Here is a 15994-nt window from a genome sequence, read left to right as displayed (position 1 = left end):
TATTGACTTTTATTTTAAATTGTTGGGCACATTTATTTTCCTAAATGACACAAAACTGTTATTTGTTCCATCTGAGGAAAACGTTTTAGATGATAATCACTACATTCCCTATGAGATCCTTGCAAAGCACTCCAGGGATTTTTAGTGTTTCCAGTTATGCTTTCTGTTCGATGTTTATGTCGCTATTGCAGCCGATGGGTAGTATTTTTATTTTGCACGAAAGATAACTAACACACTGAAATATCTCTCAGTGATCACTGGCAGTTAACTGAACAATATTCGCGAAATCCAATAACTTTCGTCCGCTGCGATCTAATTGAGCTCACTAGGTGACTTCACTTGTGTAGCTGCGATCACTCGCTGTTGACGACTGTGGCGTGAAAGAAAAGGGCTACCAACTTCACTTTCCAAAGATAAATGTAACGAATATTAGAAGCGAAAAACATGTTGTTGCCTATAGTAACAAGGACATAAAACAATTGCTGAAAGTAATGCTAAATTGACTAGTGAAAATCCGTAAAATTCCACTATGTAAAATGTTATATCTCTGAAACAGTATATTTGTGTGCTTATGTTGGTAGTGCGTATTGACTGTAGACACCAAAAGCGTCTAGTCGTGAAGTGCGTCTGGTAGTGAGTAGTGCGAGTAGTTGTGGAGTTGTTGTTGTGTTGTACAGTGTGTTGCTTCCTATTTGTGTATTTTCCTGTCCATCCTGTAGTGCGAATACGAACCTAAGAATCATGCTGCCAGTCATGTGCTAAATTTAAAACTTGCATGTGATGGTGTCAGTTTTCATGGTTGTGATAGAGTAAAAATAATTGAGGTGAAAATTAAGCCATTTCTTATGCTGAGCAGAAGTTTGGGAAAACGGTTGGATATGTGGTTCACAGGAAAGCTGGACCTGTCTAACCAAAAGGATGCACTGTTCAATGACCTTATGCAAGAATGTAAACATGCAGCTCCAGGTGCTAGGTTGTCCTATCAATTAAGAACTAAACTGGAAAAGTTCAGTCGAGAAGAAAGAAAGGAAATTGTGTGTCGTCTGAAAGATGGTTGTGCGCCGTTGTTTATTGCCTGCAAAAGGGGTCATGTGGAAATCGTCGAATATTTAATAACATTATGTGACGCAGATGTAGAACAAAAAGGACTCTATGAAGTGCCTGATGATCACTCTGTTCACTGTGTGACTCCATTGTGGTGTGCTGCTGTTACTGGTCGGCTTCCAGTAATAAAGTGTTTGGTGGAACATGGTGCTGATATCAATGCTATTTCTGATTCTGGATCAACTCCTGTACGTAGTGCCTGCTTCATGACACATCTGGAGATAGTATCATATTTGGTAGAACATGGTGCAGATATACTAAGACCAAATTATAATGGTGGTACTTGTCTTATCAATTCTGTTCAGAGCGTGCAGCTTTGTTTATATCTGTTGCAAAACGGCGCATCTGTGAATACGCGTGACATTCAAAACAAAACGGCACTGCATTATGCCATTCAGGAACATCGTTTTGAGACCACGAAGTTGTTGCTAGATCATGGTGCGGATCCACATGCTAGAAGTAGATACAATGATGATGCGCTCCAGACAGCGTGTTTAAAGGGAGCTGTCCAAATTTTCGATTATTTGATATACCGTGTAAAGTATGATCCTGAAGCGTTAGCAAATGCTCACGAGCTAATGGGGTCAACATTTCTTGATGAACATAACGATACATCCACAGCTCTGAAGCATTGGCGAATTGCTACGAGAATTCGCTTTACTCACGGAGTCGATGGTGAACCTCTTCCAAAGCGTCCTCTCATGCCTCCACGAGCAGCCTTCCGATACGCCACAGAATTCAGAACGTTCGAAGATCTTATGAATATATCCTTTGATCTGGATGCAATGCGGTACCAGAGTTTGCTGATATGCGAACGAATCTTAGGACCTCATCATAAAGATACATTGTTTAGGTTGATGTATCGGGGTGCAGCGTATGCCGATGCACTGAGATATCAGTGTTGTATAGACCTGTGGCGACGTGCTTTGGAAATAAGAGTGGAGAAAGACACCGTAAGTTCAGTAAATATTTTTTCTACACGTACGAAATGTTTATAGTGTATACAAAATTTGTCATAAGCTACAGGCTTTCCTCCATTAATTTAATTCATTTGTTATATGTATTAAGTATCAATTTAACGTATTCTCTCAGTGGTATTATTCTGAATGATTTACTCCTGTGACAGACAGTTTGAATATTCGTATGTTGCATTAAGGTTTCAAATACCATTCAGCACAATAATACAGGACATTTCAAATATATATCTGCTTAGATATGTAATGAAAATGTAGGAAGATACCCCAAATTTAACATTAAATAAAATCAAACATTATTACAATTTATCCTTTTTTGTAATATTCTCATTAGCATAAAATAAGTTAGAAATAGCTGCGGCTTTTAAACTGGACTCATACCAGCATTTATAATCAACAATTTAGGGAAATCGGGGGAAAAATTAAGTCTGTTTATGCAGAGTGCACCTCTGGGAAGTATTAACAAGGCCACTGTGAGTGCTACTTAGTAAATGTTCAAAACCCCAAGCACTACATTATGTACCAGGTTTTGCTACTCTTTATCATACTTCATATATATATATATATATATATATATATATATATATATATATATAAACTTTCCCAAACAAGCAGATACTGAAACAAAAAATTGTTTGCAGAGGTAACTGTAAATACCACTGAAGGATTAGACAGACCTTAGGCATGTTCTAACTGGACGATTGCTGCATACAAAGCAATAAGAGGAATGATCTATGATCTTGGGGCATATGATCAGCATATTGCCGATCCCTCTAGCCATTACTACCAATAGATCAATCCTGGTGATGGCTGTGGCTTCTTTTTTCAAACAGCTCTACATTTGGCATCCCAAGGATGAATTGACTCTGCCAGGCCTCCATACCACAGAAAAAATCTGATGAGGTACTAGCAATTAAAAACATGTTTTTGCAGCTGAAGGCAGCTGTACTAACTAGTAGAGTGCAGAAGTGGTCATTTAAATTTCTTAAGTAGAATTGTTTTCAGTTATTCCATCCCCACATCCAAGCAGTTGACTTGCACTTGAAATGCATTGAATAAGAATAATTTTTTGCAATATTGTCATAGACAGACATGGTTGGAGACTGGCTGTTATGTAAAATAAATTGTTGATGGTGAACAGCAACCAGCCACAAATTGGTTTTACATTGCTTTATTCAAAAAGTACCATTATCAGGTCCAGAATTTTTTCAATTCATCATCAGAAAGCATGAAAAAACCATCTGATGATGAATTCTAAAATTTTCAAAACTGGTAACGGTACTTTTTTGAATAAAGTAACATAAAACCAATTTGTGGCTGGTTACAGTTCACTATCAACAATTTATAGAGTTAGTTTTATTCATTTGTTCTGGTGGGTCCTTAAATTGTAAACATTGTAGCTATGACAGTCAGAGCCAATTTGCTTGTCTGCATGATTGGCTTAGATAATTAACTTACACTTTATATTTTTGGATAATTTACTGAGTATGTAACTTGTTGAATAGAGTTGTGGAGTGTTTCTGTATATAATGACATGTTTCAAATGGAATATATCAGTAATGTAAATGTTTTTTGAAACTTCTGCTGTAATTCATGGAATGATATTCTTCAGTTAAACTAATGGACTGGAAGTAATCAAAGTATTGCATTCTGTTGTATGTATATGGTTTTGTTCTCTGGGCAAAATAGGTTGAATTATGTGTGAGAAAGTTCCTACATGCCATTTCTGATTAGACTTCGGTGGTACGTTTATAACAATTTGATATTGTGTTCTGTTTCTTATTCATTACCACCAAACATCAAATTTAGGTCTTGATTTTTATTCGTTTTTCTATGTCATATGCATTTTTTTTCTATTTATTTGTTGTTGTTGTTGTTGTTGTGGTCTTCAGTCCTGAGACTGGTTTGATGCAGCTCTCCATGCTACTCTATCCCGTGCAAGCTTCTTCATCTCCCAGTACCTATTGCAACCTACATCCTTCTTAATCTGCTTAGTGTATTCATCTCTTGGTCTCCCCCTACGATTTTTAGCCTCCACGCTGCCCTCCAATACTAAATTGGTGATCCCTTGATGCCTCAGAACATGTCCTACCAACTGATCCCTTCTTCTGTTCAAGTTGTGCCACAAACTTCTCTTCTCCCGAATCCTATTCAATACTTCCTCATTAGTTACGTGATCTACCCATCTAATCTTCAGCATTCTTCTGTAGCACCACATTTCAAAAGCTTCTATTCTCTTCTTGTCCAAACTATTTACCGTCCATGTTTCATTTCCATACATGGCTACACTCCATACAAATACTTTCAGAAATGACTTCCTGACACTTAAATCTATACTCGATGTTAACAAATTTCTCTTCTTCAGAAACACTTCCCTTGCCATTGCCAGTCTACATTTGATATCCTCTCTACTTCGACCATCATCAGTTATTTTGCTCCCCAAATAGCAAAACTCCTCTACTACTTTAAGTGTTTCATTTTCTAATCTAATTCCCTCAGCATCACCCAACTTAATTCGACTACATTCCATTATCCTCGTTTTGCTTTTGTTGATGTTCATCTTATATCCTCCCTTCAAGACACCATCCATTCCGTTCAACTGCTCTTCCAAGTCCTTTGCTGTCTCTGACAGAATTACAATGTCATCGTCAAACCTCAAAGTTTTTATTTCTTCTCCATAGATTTTGATACCTACTCCAAATTTTTCTTTTGTTTCCTTTACTGCTTGCTCAATATACAGATTGAATAACATCGGGGAGAGGCTACAACCCTGTCTCACTCCCTTCCCAACCACTGCTTCCCTTTCATGTCCCTCGACTCTTATAACTGCCATCTGGTTTCTGCACAAATTGTATATAGCCTTTCGCTCCTTGTATTTTACCCCTGCCACCTTCAGAATTTGAAAGAGAGTATTCCAGTCAACATTGTCAAAAGCTTTCTCTAAGTCTACAAATGCTAGAAACGTAGGTTTGCCTTTCCTTAATCTTTCTTCTAAGATTAGTCGTAAGGTCAGTATTGCCTCACGTGTTCCAGTATTTCTACGGAATCCAAACTGATCTTCCACGAGGTCGGCTTCTACTAGTTTTTCCATTCGTCTGTAAAGAATTCGTGTTAGTACTTTGCAGCTGTGGCTTATTAAGCTGATTGTCCGGTAATTTTCACATCTGTCAACACCTGCTTTCTTTGGGATTGGAATTATTATATTCTTCTTGAAGTCTGAGGGTATTTCGCCTGTTTCATACATCTTGCTCACCAGATGGTAGAGTTTTGTCAGGACTGGCTCTCCTAAGGCCGTCAGTAGTTCCAATGGAATGTTGTCTACTCTGGGGGCCTTGTTTCGACTCAGGTCTTTCAGTGCTCTGTCAAACTCTTCACGCAGTATCGTATCTCCCATTTCATCTTCATCTACATCCTCTTCCATTTCCATAATATTGTCCTCAAGTGCATCGCCCTTGTATAGACCCTCTATATACTCCTTCCACCTATCTGCTTTCCCTTCTTTGCTTAGAACTGGGTTTCCATCTGAGCTCTTGATGTTCATACAAGTGGTTCTCTTATCTCCAAAGGTCTCTTTAATTTTCCTGTAGGCAGTATCTACAGGGTGTTTCAAAAATGACCGGTATATTTGAAACGGCAATAAAAACTAAACGAGCAGCGATAGAAATACACCGTTTGTTTCAATATGCTTGCGACAACAGTACATTTTCAGGCAGACAAACTTTCGAAATTACAGTAGTTACAATTTTCAACAACAGATGGCGCTGCGGTCTGGGAAATTCTATAGTACGATATTTTCCACATATCCACCATGCGTAGCAATAATATGGCGTAGTCTCTGAATAAAATTACCCGAAACCTTTGACAACGTGTCTGGCGGAATGGCTTCAAATGCAAATGAGATGTACTGCTTCAGCTGTTCAATTGTTTCTGGATTCTGGCGGTACACCTGGTCTTTCAAGTGTCCCCACAGAAAGAAGTCACAGGGGTTCATGTCTGGCGAATAAGGAGGCCAATCCACGCCGCCTCCTGTATGTTTCGGATAGCCCAAAGCAATCACACGATCATCGAAATATTCATTCAGGAAATTAAAGACGTCGGCCGTGCGATGTGGCCGGGCATCATCGTGCATAAACCACGAGGTGTTCGCAGTGTCGTCTAAGGCAGTTTGTACCGCCACAAATTCACGAAGAATGTCCAGATAGCGTGATGCAGTAATCGTTTCGGATCTGAAAAATGGGCCAATGATTCCTTTGGAAGAAATGGCGGCCCAGACCAGTACTTTTTGAGGATGCAGGGACGATGGGACTGCAACATGGGGCTTTTCGGTTCCCCATATGCGCCAGTTCTGTTTATTGACGAAGCCGTCGAGGTAAAAATAAGCTTCGTCAGTAAACCAAATGCTGCCCACATGCATATCGCCGTCATCAATCCTGTGCACTATATCGTTAGCGAATGTCTCTCGTGCAGCAATGGTAGCGGCGCTGAGGGGTTGCTGCGTTTGAATTTTGTATGGATAGAGGTGTAAACTCTGGCACATGAGACGATACGTGGACGTTGGCGTCATTTGGACCGCAGCTGCAACACGGCGAACGGAAACCTTAGGCCGCTGTTGGATCACCTGCTGCACTAGCTGCGCGTTGCCCTCTGTGGTTGCCATACGCGGTCGCCCTACCTTTCCAGCACGTTCATCCATCACGTTCCCAGTCCGTTGCAATTTTTCAAACAGATCCTTTATTGTATCACTTTTCGGTCCTTTGGTTACATTAAACCTCTGTTGAAAATTTCGTCTTGTTGCAACAACACTGTGTTCTAGGCGGTGGAATTCCAACACCAGAAAAATCCTCTGTTCTAAGGAATAAACCACACTTGCACGTTGTGAACAGCACATGCTTACAGCAGAAAGACGACGTACAGAATGGCGCACCCACAGACTGCGTTGTCTTCTATATCTTTCACATCACTTGCAGCGCCATCTGTTGTTGAAAATTGTAACTATTGTAATTTCGAAAGTTGGTCCGCCTGAAAATGTATTGTTGTCCCAAGCATATTGCAACAAACGGTGTATTTCTATCGCTGCTCGTTTAGTTTTTATTGCCGTTTCAAATATACCGGTCATTTTTGAAACACCCTGTATCTTACCCCTAGTGAGATAAGCCTCTACATCCTTACATTTGTCCTCTAGCCATGCCTGCTTAGCCATTTTGCACTTCCTGTCGATCTCATTTTTGAGACGTTTGTATTCCTTTTTGCCTGCTTCATTTACTGCATTTTTATATTTTCTCCTTTCATCAATTAAATTCTATATTTCTTCTGTTACCCAAGGATTTCTACTAGCCCTCGTCATTTTACCTACTTGATCCTCTGCTGCCTTCACTACTTCATCCCTCAAAGCTACCCATTCTTCTTCTACTGTATTTCTTTCCCCCATTGCTGTCAATTGTTCCCTTATGCTCTACCTGAAACTCTGTACAACCTCTGGTTCTTTCAGTTTATCCAGGTCCCATCTCCTTAAATTCCCACCTTTTTGCAGTTTCTTCAGTTTTAATCTACAGGTCATAACCAATAGATTGTTGTCAGAGTCCACATCTGCCCCTGGAAATGTCTTACAATTTAAAACCTGGTTCCTAAATCTCTGTCTTACCATTATATTATCTATCTGATACCTTTTAGTATCTCCAGGGTTCTTCCATGTATACAACCTTCTATCATGATTCTTAAACCAAGTGTTAGCTATGATTAAGTTGTGCTCTGTGCAAAATTCTACCAGGCGGCTTCCTCTTTCATTTCTTAGCCCCAATCCATATTCACCTACTACGCTTCCTTCTCTCTCTTTTCCTACACTCGAATTCCAGTCACCCATGACTATTAAATTTTCGTCTCCCTTCACTATCTGAATAATTTCTTTTATTTCATCATACATTTCTTCAATTTCTTCGTCATCTGCAGAGCTAGTTGGCATATAAACTTGTACGACTGTAGTAGGTGTGGGCTTCGTATCTATCTTGGCCACAATAATGCGTTCACTATGCTGTTTGTAGTAGCTTACCCGCATTCCTATTTTCCTATTCATTATTAAACCTACTCCTGCATTACCCCTATTTGACTTTGTGTTTATAACCCTGTAGTCACCTGACCAGAAGTCTTGTTCCTCCTGCCACCGAACTTCACTAATTCCCACTATATCTAACTTTAACCTATCCATTTCCCTTTTTAAATTTTCTAGCCTACCTGCCCGATTAAGGGATCTGACATTCCACGCTCTGATCCGTAGAACGCCAGTTTTCTTTCTCCTGATAACGACATCCTCTTGAGTAGTCCCCGCCCGGAGGTCCGAATGAGGGACTATTTTACCTCCGGAATATTTTACCCAAGAGGACGCCATCATCATTTAACCATATAGTAAAGCTGCACGCCCTCAGGAAATATTACGGCTGTAGTTTCCCCTTGCTTTCAGCCGTTCGCAGTACCAGCACAGCAAGGCTGTTTTGGTTATTGTTACAAGGCCAGATCAGTCAATCATCCAGACTGTTGCCCTTGCAACTACTGAAAAGGCTGCTGCCCCTCTTCAGGAACCACACGTTTGTCTGGCCTCTCAACAGATACTCCTCCGTTGTGGTTGTACCTACGGTACGGCTATCTGTATCGCTGAGGCACGCAAGCCTCCCCACCAACGGCAAGGTCCATGGTTCATGGGGAGGTCTATTTATTTATTTATTTATTTATTTATTTTTACGGTAAGTGAAGTGCTGAACCTCGAATCTATGCTCTTAAGGATTTGATTGGTAGCAGGCAACGGAGATGCCTTTACGTCACTGATTATTATGCTAGTGTCATCTATAAACAAGTTGATGTCCATCAAGTGCCATTACAGTATTGCCGCAACAGCACTCTATTACTTGTTGGATAAGGCTCAGTCAAATAGTGAGTGAAATACTGAAGTGGAATATTTGTTTTTACATGATTTGGGCACCAACAGTCAAATTAACTGTGGACAGAGCCAGATAATGGATTAAATATGTACACTCAAAATACAAATGAGATTAACTCTTTGTTGTGACACATGCTGGACAGTCCACTTGTGAGAGTGGAAGCTCTGATTAACTGGTTTTTCACTAATCTTAACCTTGAAAATTCACACTTATTCAGTTATGTGCTGTAAGAGTGATAACATCACACATGACTGTGGTAAGCCTATACCATCTAGTATCAGGAAAGAGGGTGGAGTGTACTAAGTGTGAGTGTTATTTAATATTGAGGACATAACATGACTACTATAGTTAAAAGAATGAGACTAACTCATGGTTGCTGTAAAGATAACTGTCAACTTTGAGGACAAACAGAGAAAGTCAATAAGAATGAAACTTACTTTATTACAAAATAATTTAGGCAGCGTTGTCGTTAGCTTGATGGTGTCTTTCTTTTACTCCCAGGTCCATTTTTTCTTCCATCACTTCCAAAAGGGCCCCCCTTCGATTTGTACAGATAGAAATAACGTGGCTGAGGCAGTCACATTTGAGATGCATGACCATTTTCCTGCTCCATCCTTGCCCAATAGAGGTGTGTACACAGACTCTGATGAATTTGTCATTGACAGATGTGAACCTCTATCTGCCCTTCTTTATTTTGTGCACTTTACCTGTCTGCCATTCTTAAATGTGCAGAAATCATGTCGTACATTCATTATCAATGGATATGTTCCAAGAAGATTAAAACATGTACGTTATTTTTTGGGATGTGTTCAGCCAGGGCTTCAAAATAATCATACACCAGGCTCGAGCAATCATTATGCCGAGAGGCAAGTACATACTCTAAAACAACTTTACACTGTTCAAACCATAAAATCACCACTATTTGCCATATGAAACGGACAACTTAGTGACATAAAGTAAAATTTTTTACTCATTTTTATGTTTCTGTTGGATTTTTAATGTTGCTGTTAACTCGCAATACCTGTAGTCACGATAGTGGAAAAGTTCTTCCTATGCTGCATTATAGGTTGATATGAAGTACATAGGAATTATTCATTCAGACGTTTTGTTTAGGCATTAGGTATCTAGGCAGTTATGCTACTTGCAGTGAGCACATCCTTCTCATTTTCAAGAAATTATTGCATTGAAAAATTCCCAGTGTCTCTGCTGGAGTATACAGATCACTCTATTACAATGGATGATATCACATTGATTATGATATGACCTCCTCTAGAAGTGAACTTCTGTAACTATTTGAATCTCCAAAAATGTGAACAGTTGTTGAAGAATATCTTGGTAACTATTTTTATGGTCACTCTCAGATGATTAAAACTGGTTTATTGACTTGTCTGTTATTGGTGTAACATTGTTATTTCTTTCGTCTGACAGATTTTGTATAACGATACTTGCTTCACTGCACAAGCCCTTGTTCGCCTGTTTGTTGACTTGAATGAGAAGAATCTTGAAGTGCTTGGTGCTGGACAGCCAGAAGGAGAACCTCGCTTTGAAGATGTGGCTGCTGTATTTCAGTTGCTTGGTCGTGAACTTCCAGATATGAGGAAACTGCTTGAGGTAATTACAAAGGATAAATGCAGTATATTAGGGTATAATGTATAGGGAGTACAGCAGAATGAATTGTTGTATTTCTTGATTGTGCATGTTTTTCTAAACTGACAAATTTGCTGCCTTGTCAGATGTTATTATCTTTCCTGTTAGAAATAATTTTTGTGGTATTACCGTGTTCCAGTTGTAGAATACTGAACCTCTGCCGAACGGTGGTTGGTTTCAAATTCTGAATCCGGGAGAACTGGTCTTTTGACAGCTTGAAAAATTTTGCAGATGAGTTGGGAAGATGTCTATTTTAGTCTTATTGAAGAAATCAACGGGAGGCAAACAGCTGCTAAAGTAACAATCCCAAAGTTTATAGTCTATAACTAGGTCAGAGAAGATACTAAACAAAGTCTATTCTCATTAAATATGTAGAAGAAAAAAAGGGCCCACATGATTGTGTGGATAGGATTTATTTACAAAATATGTGCAGGACTGTGATTGTCAGATGAACTGCATATTTATCTTGTCCAAAATAGTTACATATTTTATTACTCATTTATGTGTATACAAATTTAAGTATTCAGTTAATGCCTTAGGTTGACAGTCATTGAGGAATGATTAATAATAATATACCAAACAAAGATAATATTACTTCTCTATGTGAAAGTACTTGTTTTGTGTATCAGAAGAGATAACTAACTATACATTCCAGAACTGTACATTGCATTTTTTTACAGCATATTTTGGTTCTACTGTTATGCGAAATTAATCTACACATTTGTGGAGAAGGTTGATCATGGATGACTGGGAAATGATCGAAACCATCTAATCTCTCGTTATTGCAAGGAATATGTGCAGAAGGATTGCAATATTTGGATCTTCTTCATGCCTGAGGCTCAGTTTCATCCTCAAGTTTGCCGACTGTAGGTCTTTTCATCACGGAAGTTGCCATTTCCAAGTCCTTAATATCTTTCTGTGGAATTTTATTTCATTTTGCAGCTATTCACTATTCCATCAGGCTGTTCACTGTAGCTAAGTGGAGGAAACAGAGACTGACCTTCAAAATCAATTTCCATGCCCTAAACCAAGTGTGGTAATACTTCATTTGTTGATCAGATGTCCACACAGCGTATTAACTAGCTATATCTGCGTACAACAGAGGGTGATGGTACCAAGAACTCCCATTATCTGGATAACTCGTGACCGGACCCGATCCAGATAATTGGATAAATCATGAAAGCATGTCATTTCTTACTTAAAAAACTAAAAAACATAAAAGTAAAATTTGTGCATCTGCGTGTACTGCGGCACTATTAATGTAATGACTACAAAACAATGTTGTTTGGATTTTATACAGTACTGTAGTTACATACAGTGTCAATTGTTGAATATATCAGTCAGTGTCAGTTGTTTTGATGTCTTCAGTCATTTTCTTGCAACCAAGTCTCACATCTGCTTGATGGTGAGCAGCTGTATACAGCCACACTCAAGCTGCTACTCCATCCATATTAGTGCAGTGTCAGGATATGGAAATGTGTCGCCAGCTAATGGTCCCATTTCTGGTTCAGTGACAGTGTCATTCTCCTGGCCATCTGTTTCTTCTCTCACACTTTGAATTATGTCATCATTTGTCACTGAGAATGTGAAATCCATGGTCTACATCTACGTTGATACTTTGCAATCCACCATACGGTGCATGGTGGAAGATACCCCATACCCCTACTAGTCATTTCCTTTCTTGTTCCACTTGCAAATAAAAATAACTGTCTGTATGGCTCCATATGAGCCCTAATTTCTCGTGTCTTATCTTTGTGGTCCTTATATGCAGTATATTTTGGAGGCAGTAGAAACAGTATACTGTCAGCTTCAAATGCCGGTACTCTAAATTGTCTCAGTAGTGCTCGAACAGTTCACGGGTGTACTGCCAGTCCATAGTGTCCAACGGGCACAATATTTTGGCAATCAGACGTGTCGCCATCGTCAGGTGTGCTGACAAACTTTGCTCCTGAGGGCGGGTGGCCATCTTAAGTCGCCTCCCCTAGCGAGGCGTTCTCTCCATGGTCAATGGTCGGTGAGATGCTGGGGTCAGCATCTGTGGTGGCATCGGTGTAATTGCCTCGTCCCCCCTAGTCGCCCGTTCATTTCCTTTGCTGAGCGTCTTTTTAATTAGACTCTGTGCTGCTTCCCCGTGCCCTGCTGAGGTTGTAGCAGCAATCTCGGTTGACGAGTCCGTCGATTGTATGAATTTCGATAGCCTCTCTAACAATGCTGTCCTAGTATTTAGATGTCTGTGCCAAGACCCTGGTATGTTGGTAGTCCATTTCGTGATTTTCAGACAAACAGTGCTCTGCGACCACTGACTTTTTGGGGTACCCTAGTCGAGTGTGCCTCTGATGTTCTCGCCAATGATCTTTGATGGTGCACACTGTCTGTCAAATATATGTCTTCCCACATTGACACATAATCTGGTATATGCCAGCCTTCTGCAAACCGAGATCGTCTTGGACACTTCCCAATAATGCTCATGTCGTTAGAGAGGCTATTGAAGTTCGTATCAGGGTTGGATTCATCAACAAAGATTGCGGCTACAACCTCAGCAGAGCATGGGAACCTGCATTGCGTCTAATTAAAAAGACGCTCAGCAAAAGAAACGAACAGGCGACTAGGGCAGACGAGGCAATGACACAGACGCCAATGCCAGCGTCTCACTGACCGCTGACGCGCAGATCGTGGAGAGAACGCTTTGCAAGGGGAGGGGATTTAAGATGGCCACCCACCCTCAGGAGCTCAGTTCGTCAGCACACCTTATGATGGAAACATGTCTGATCACCGAAATATTGTGCCCGTTGGACACTATGGACCAGCAGTACACTTGTGGACTGTTTCAACAAGAAATACGCCAGGAGAAACTGAAGACTCATGTCTGAATAGTGTTCCTAGAATAGCATGTCACCTTCTCTCCAGGAATTCCCATTTGACTTCTGGAAGCACTTCCGTAACACTTAAATGTTGTTTGAACCTACCAGTATGAAATCTAGGAGCCCACTTATGAATTGCTTTAATGTCTTCCTTTAATCCGACCTGATCCCAAACATGCGAAGTATTAAAGAATAGGTCGCACTAGTCCTAAATATGGTCTCCTTTACAGATGATCTATACTCTCCTAAAATTCTCTCAATAAACTGAACCCAACCATTCACCAATCCTCACGTGCTCATTCCATTTTATATCACTTGCAACCAAATATTCAAATATTTAAATGACGTGACTGTGTCAAGCTGGACACTGCTAATGCTGTGTACGAACATTACAGTTTGTTTTTCCTACTTATCCACATTAACATACATTTTTCTACATTTAGAGCTAGCTGCCGTTCATCACATAAACTTGAAATCTTGTCTTATCTTGTATCCTTCTACAGTCACTCAACTTCGTCACCTTACTATACACCACAGCCCTTTGCCTGCGCCGCCATTGGCCTGCGCCGCCCTTTGCCTGCGATGCCCTTTCTTCATTTTGCTCTTTCCTTGTCCCTTTCTTTCCTAGCCCCTTTCCTTGTTCTGCTCTCTTTTTCATCCGATGCAGCATATGAGGCCATCCTTTCTTTCTTTCTTTCTTTCTTTCTTTCTTTCTTTCTTTCTTTCTTTCTTTCTTTCTTACTTTCCTTCTTACCTTTTCTTCTCCCCCCCTGTGTGTGCCTGATGGCCACCCATGCATTTGACGCGTAGCAGGAGACTGGGTTATGGGTAATTCCCAGCCCCGGGTTGGCATGAAGGGCCCACACGTACCCTCTGGTACAGGCCAGACTCAGGGAGGGGTGATTGCCTGAGCTGCTACCTTCCTCCTCTGCCAATTGGACCCTCCGTCTCGTTTGGGAGGTGTCTCCTAAGGTGAGGACAATCACATAAGGCGGGGGGCTCCCCATTGGAGGGCCCCTGCTGGAAGGAGTGCACCATCGGAGATGCTGGCAATCATGGGGGACTTCTTTCCAATGACTGATTTTCCTTCTCTTTCTCAGAGTGTTTCACATAAAAGAAAGTGGAATGAGGCTCCTGCCTCAATGTGTTGCGCCTCGATATCTAGTAGTCTCATATTTAGACGAAAATAAGACTTTTGCTACTGTAAACCCCTTTGTTATACAGAAAGACGTGGATGGCATTGCCGGCCCTGTGAAGTCATGCTCCCGTTTCCACAATGGGACTCTGCTTTTGGAAATTGATAGTGCTCTCCAGGCCCAGAAACTACTCAAGGCCCAACTTCTCCACGAATACCCTATAAAAGTGGAGGCTCACAGGACACTTATCTCATCCTGTGGTGTTATCTGCACACGACTGTTGAATGGTTTGCTGGAGGACAAAATAATTAATTATCTATCGGGTCCGGGCGCTACTGCTGTTTATAGAGTTATGAAGAAGGAAGCTGCTGATTTGATGCCCACTCGCACATTGTTCCTGACTTTCGATCGGTTAACGCTTCCTACTTCCCCCCATGAACCATGGGGGAAGGCTTGCGTGCCTCAGCGATACAGATAACTGTACTGTAGGTGCAACCACAATGGAGGGGTATCTGTTCAGAGGCCAGACAAACGTGTGGTTCCTGAAGAGGGGCAGCAGCCTTTTCAGTAGTTCAGGGGCAACAGTCTGGATGATTGACTGATCTGGCCTTGTAACACTAACCAAAATGGCCTTGCTGTGCTGGTACTGCGAACGGCTGAAAGCAAGGGGAAACTACAGCCGTAATATTTCCTGCGGGTGTGCAGCTTTACTGTATGGTTAAATGATGATGGCGTCCTCTTGGGTAAAATATTCTGGAGGTAAAATAGTCCCCCCATTCGGATCTCCGAGCGGGGACTACTCAAGATGACGTCGTTATCAGGAGAAAGAAAACTGGCGTTCTACGGATCAGAGCGTGGAATGCCAGATCCCTTAATTGGGCAGGTAGGCTAGAAAATTTAAAAAGGGAAATGGATAGTTAAAGTTAGATATAGTGGGAATTAGTGAAGTTCGGTGGCAGGAGGAACAAGACTTTTGGTCAGGTGAATACAGGGTTATAAATACAAAATCAAATAGGGGTAATGCAGGAGTAGGTTTAATAATGAATAAAAAAAAATAGGAGTGCGGGTAAGCTACTACAAACAGCATAGTGAACGCATTATTGTGGCCAACCTAGACACGAAGCCCACGCCTACTACAGTAGTACAAGTTTATATGCCAATTAGCTCTGCAGATGATGAAGAAATTGATGAAATATGTGATGAGATAAAAAAAATTATTCAGGTAGTGAAGGGAGACGAAAATCTAATAGTTATGGGTGACTGCAATTCGAGAGTAGTAAAAGGGAGAGAAGGAAACGTAGTAGGTGAATATGCATCGGGGGTAAGAAATGAAAGAGGAAGCC

General features: G+C 40.7%; 1 protein-coding gene across 1 annotated transcript in view; it reads left to right on the top strand.

Annotated features, from left to right (window-relative positions):
- The first annotated feature begins 606 nt into the window (after positions 1 to 606).
- Positions 607 to 15994, top strand: part of LOC126175815 (protein fem-1 homolog A) — a 69406-nt gene continuing 54018 nt past the window's right edge. The window contains exons 1-2 of the mRNA XM_049922805.1: positions 607 to 2057; positions 10436 to 10618. Of these exons, the coding sequence (XP_049778762.1) occupies positions 846 to 2057; positions 10436 to 10618 (1395 nt within the window). The 5' untranslated portion in view covers positions 607 to 845. The remainder of the gene's footprint in view (positions 2058 to 10435; positions 10619 to 15994) is intronic.

Source organism: Schistocerca cancellata, chromosome 3 (assembly GCF_023864275.1).
Source record: "Schistocerca cancellata isolate TAMUIC-IGC-003103 chromosome 3, iqSchCanc2.1, whole genome shotgun sequence".
Lineage (NCBI taxonomy): Eukaryota > Metazoa > Arthropoda > Insecta > Orthoptera > Acrididae > Schistocerca > Schistocerca cancellata.
Note: the sequence above shows the minus strand (reverse complement) of the source record. Positions and strands in the feature narration are given on the sequence as shown.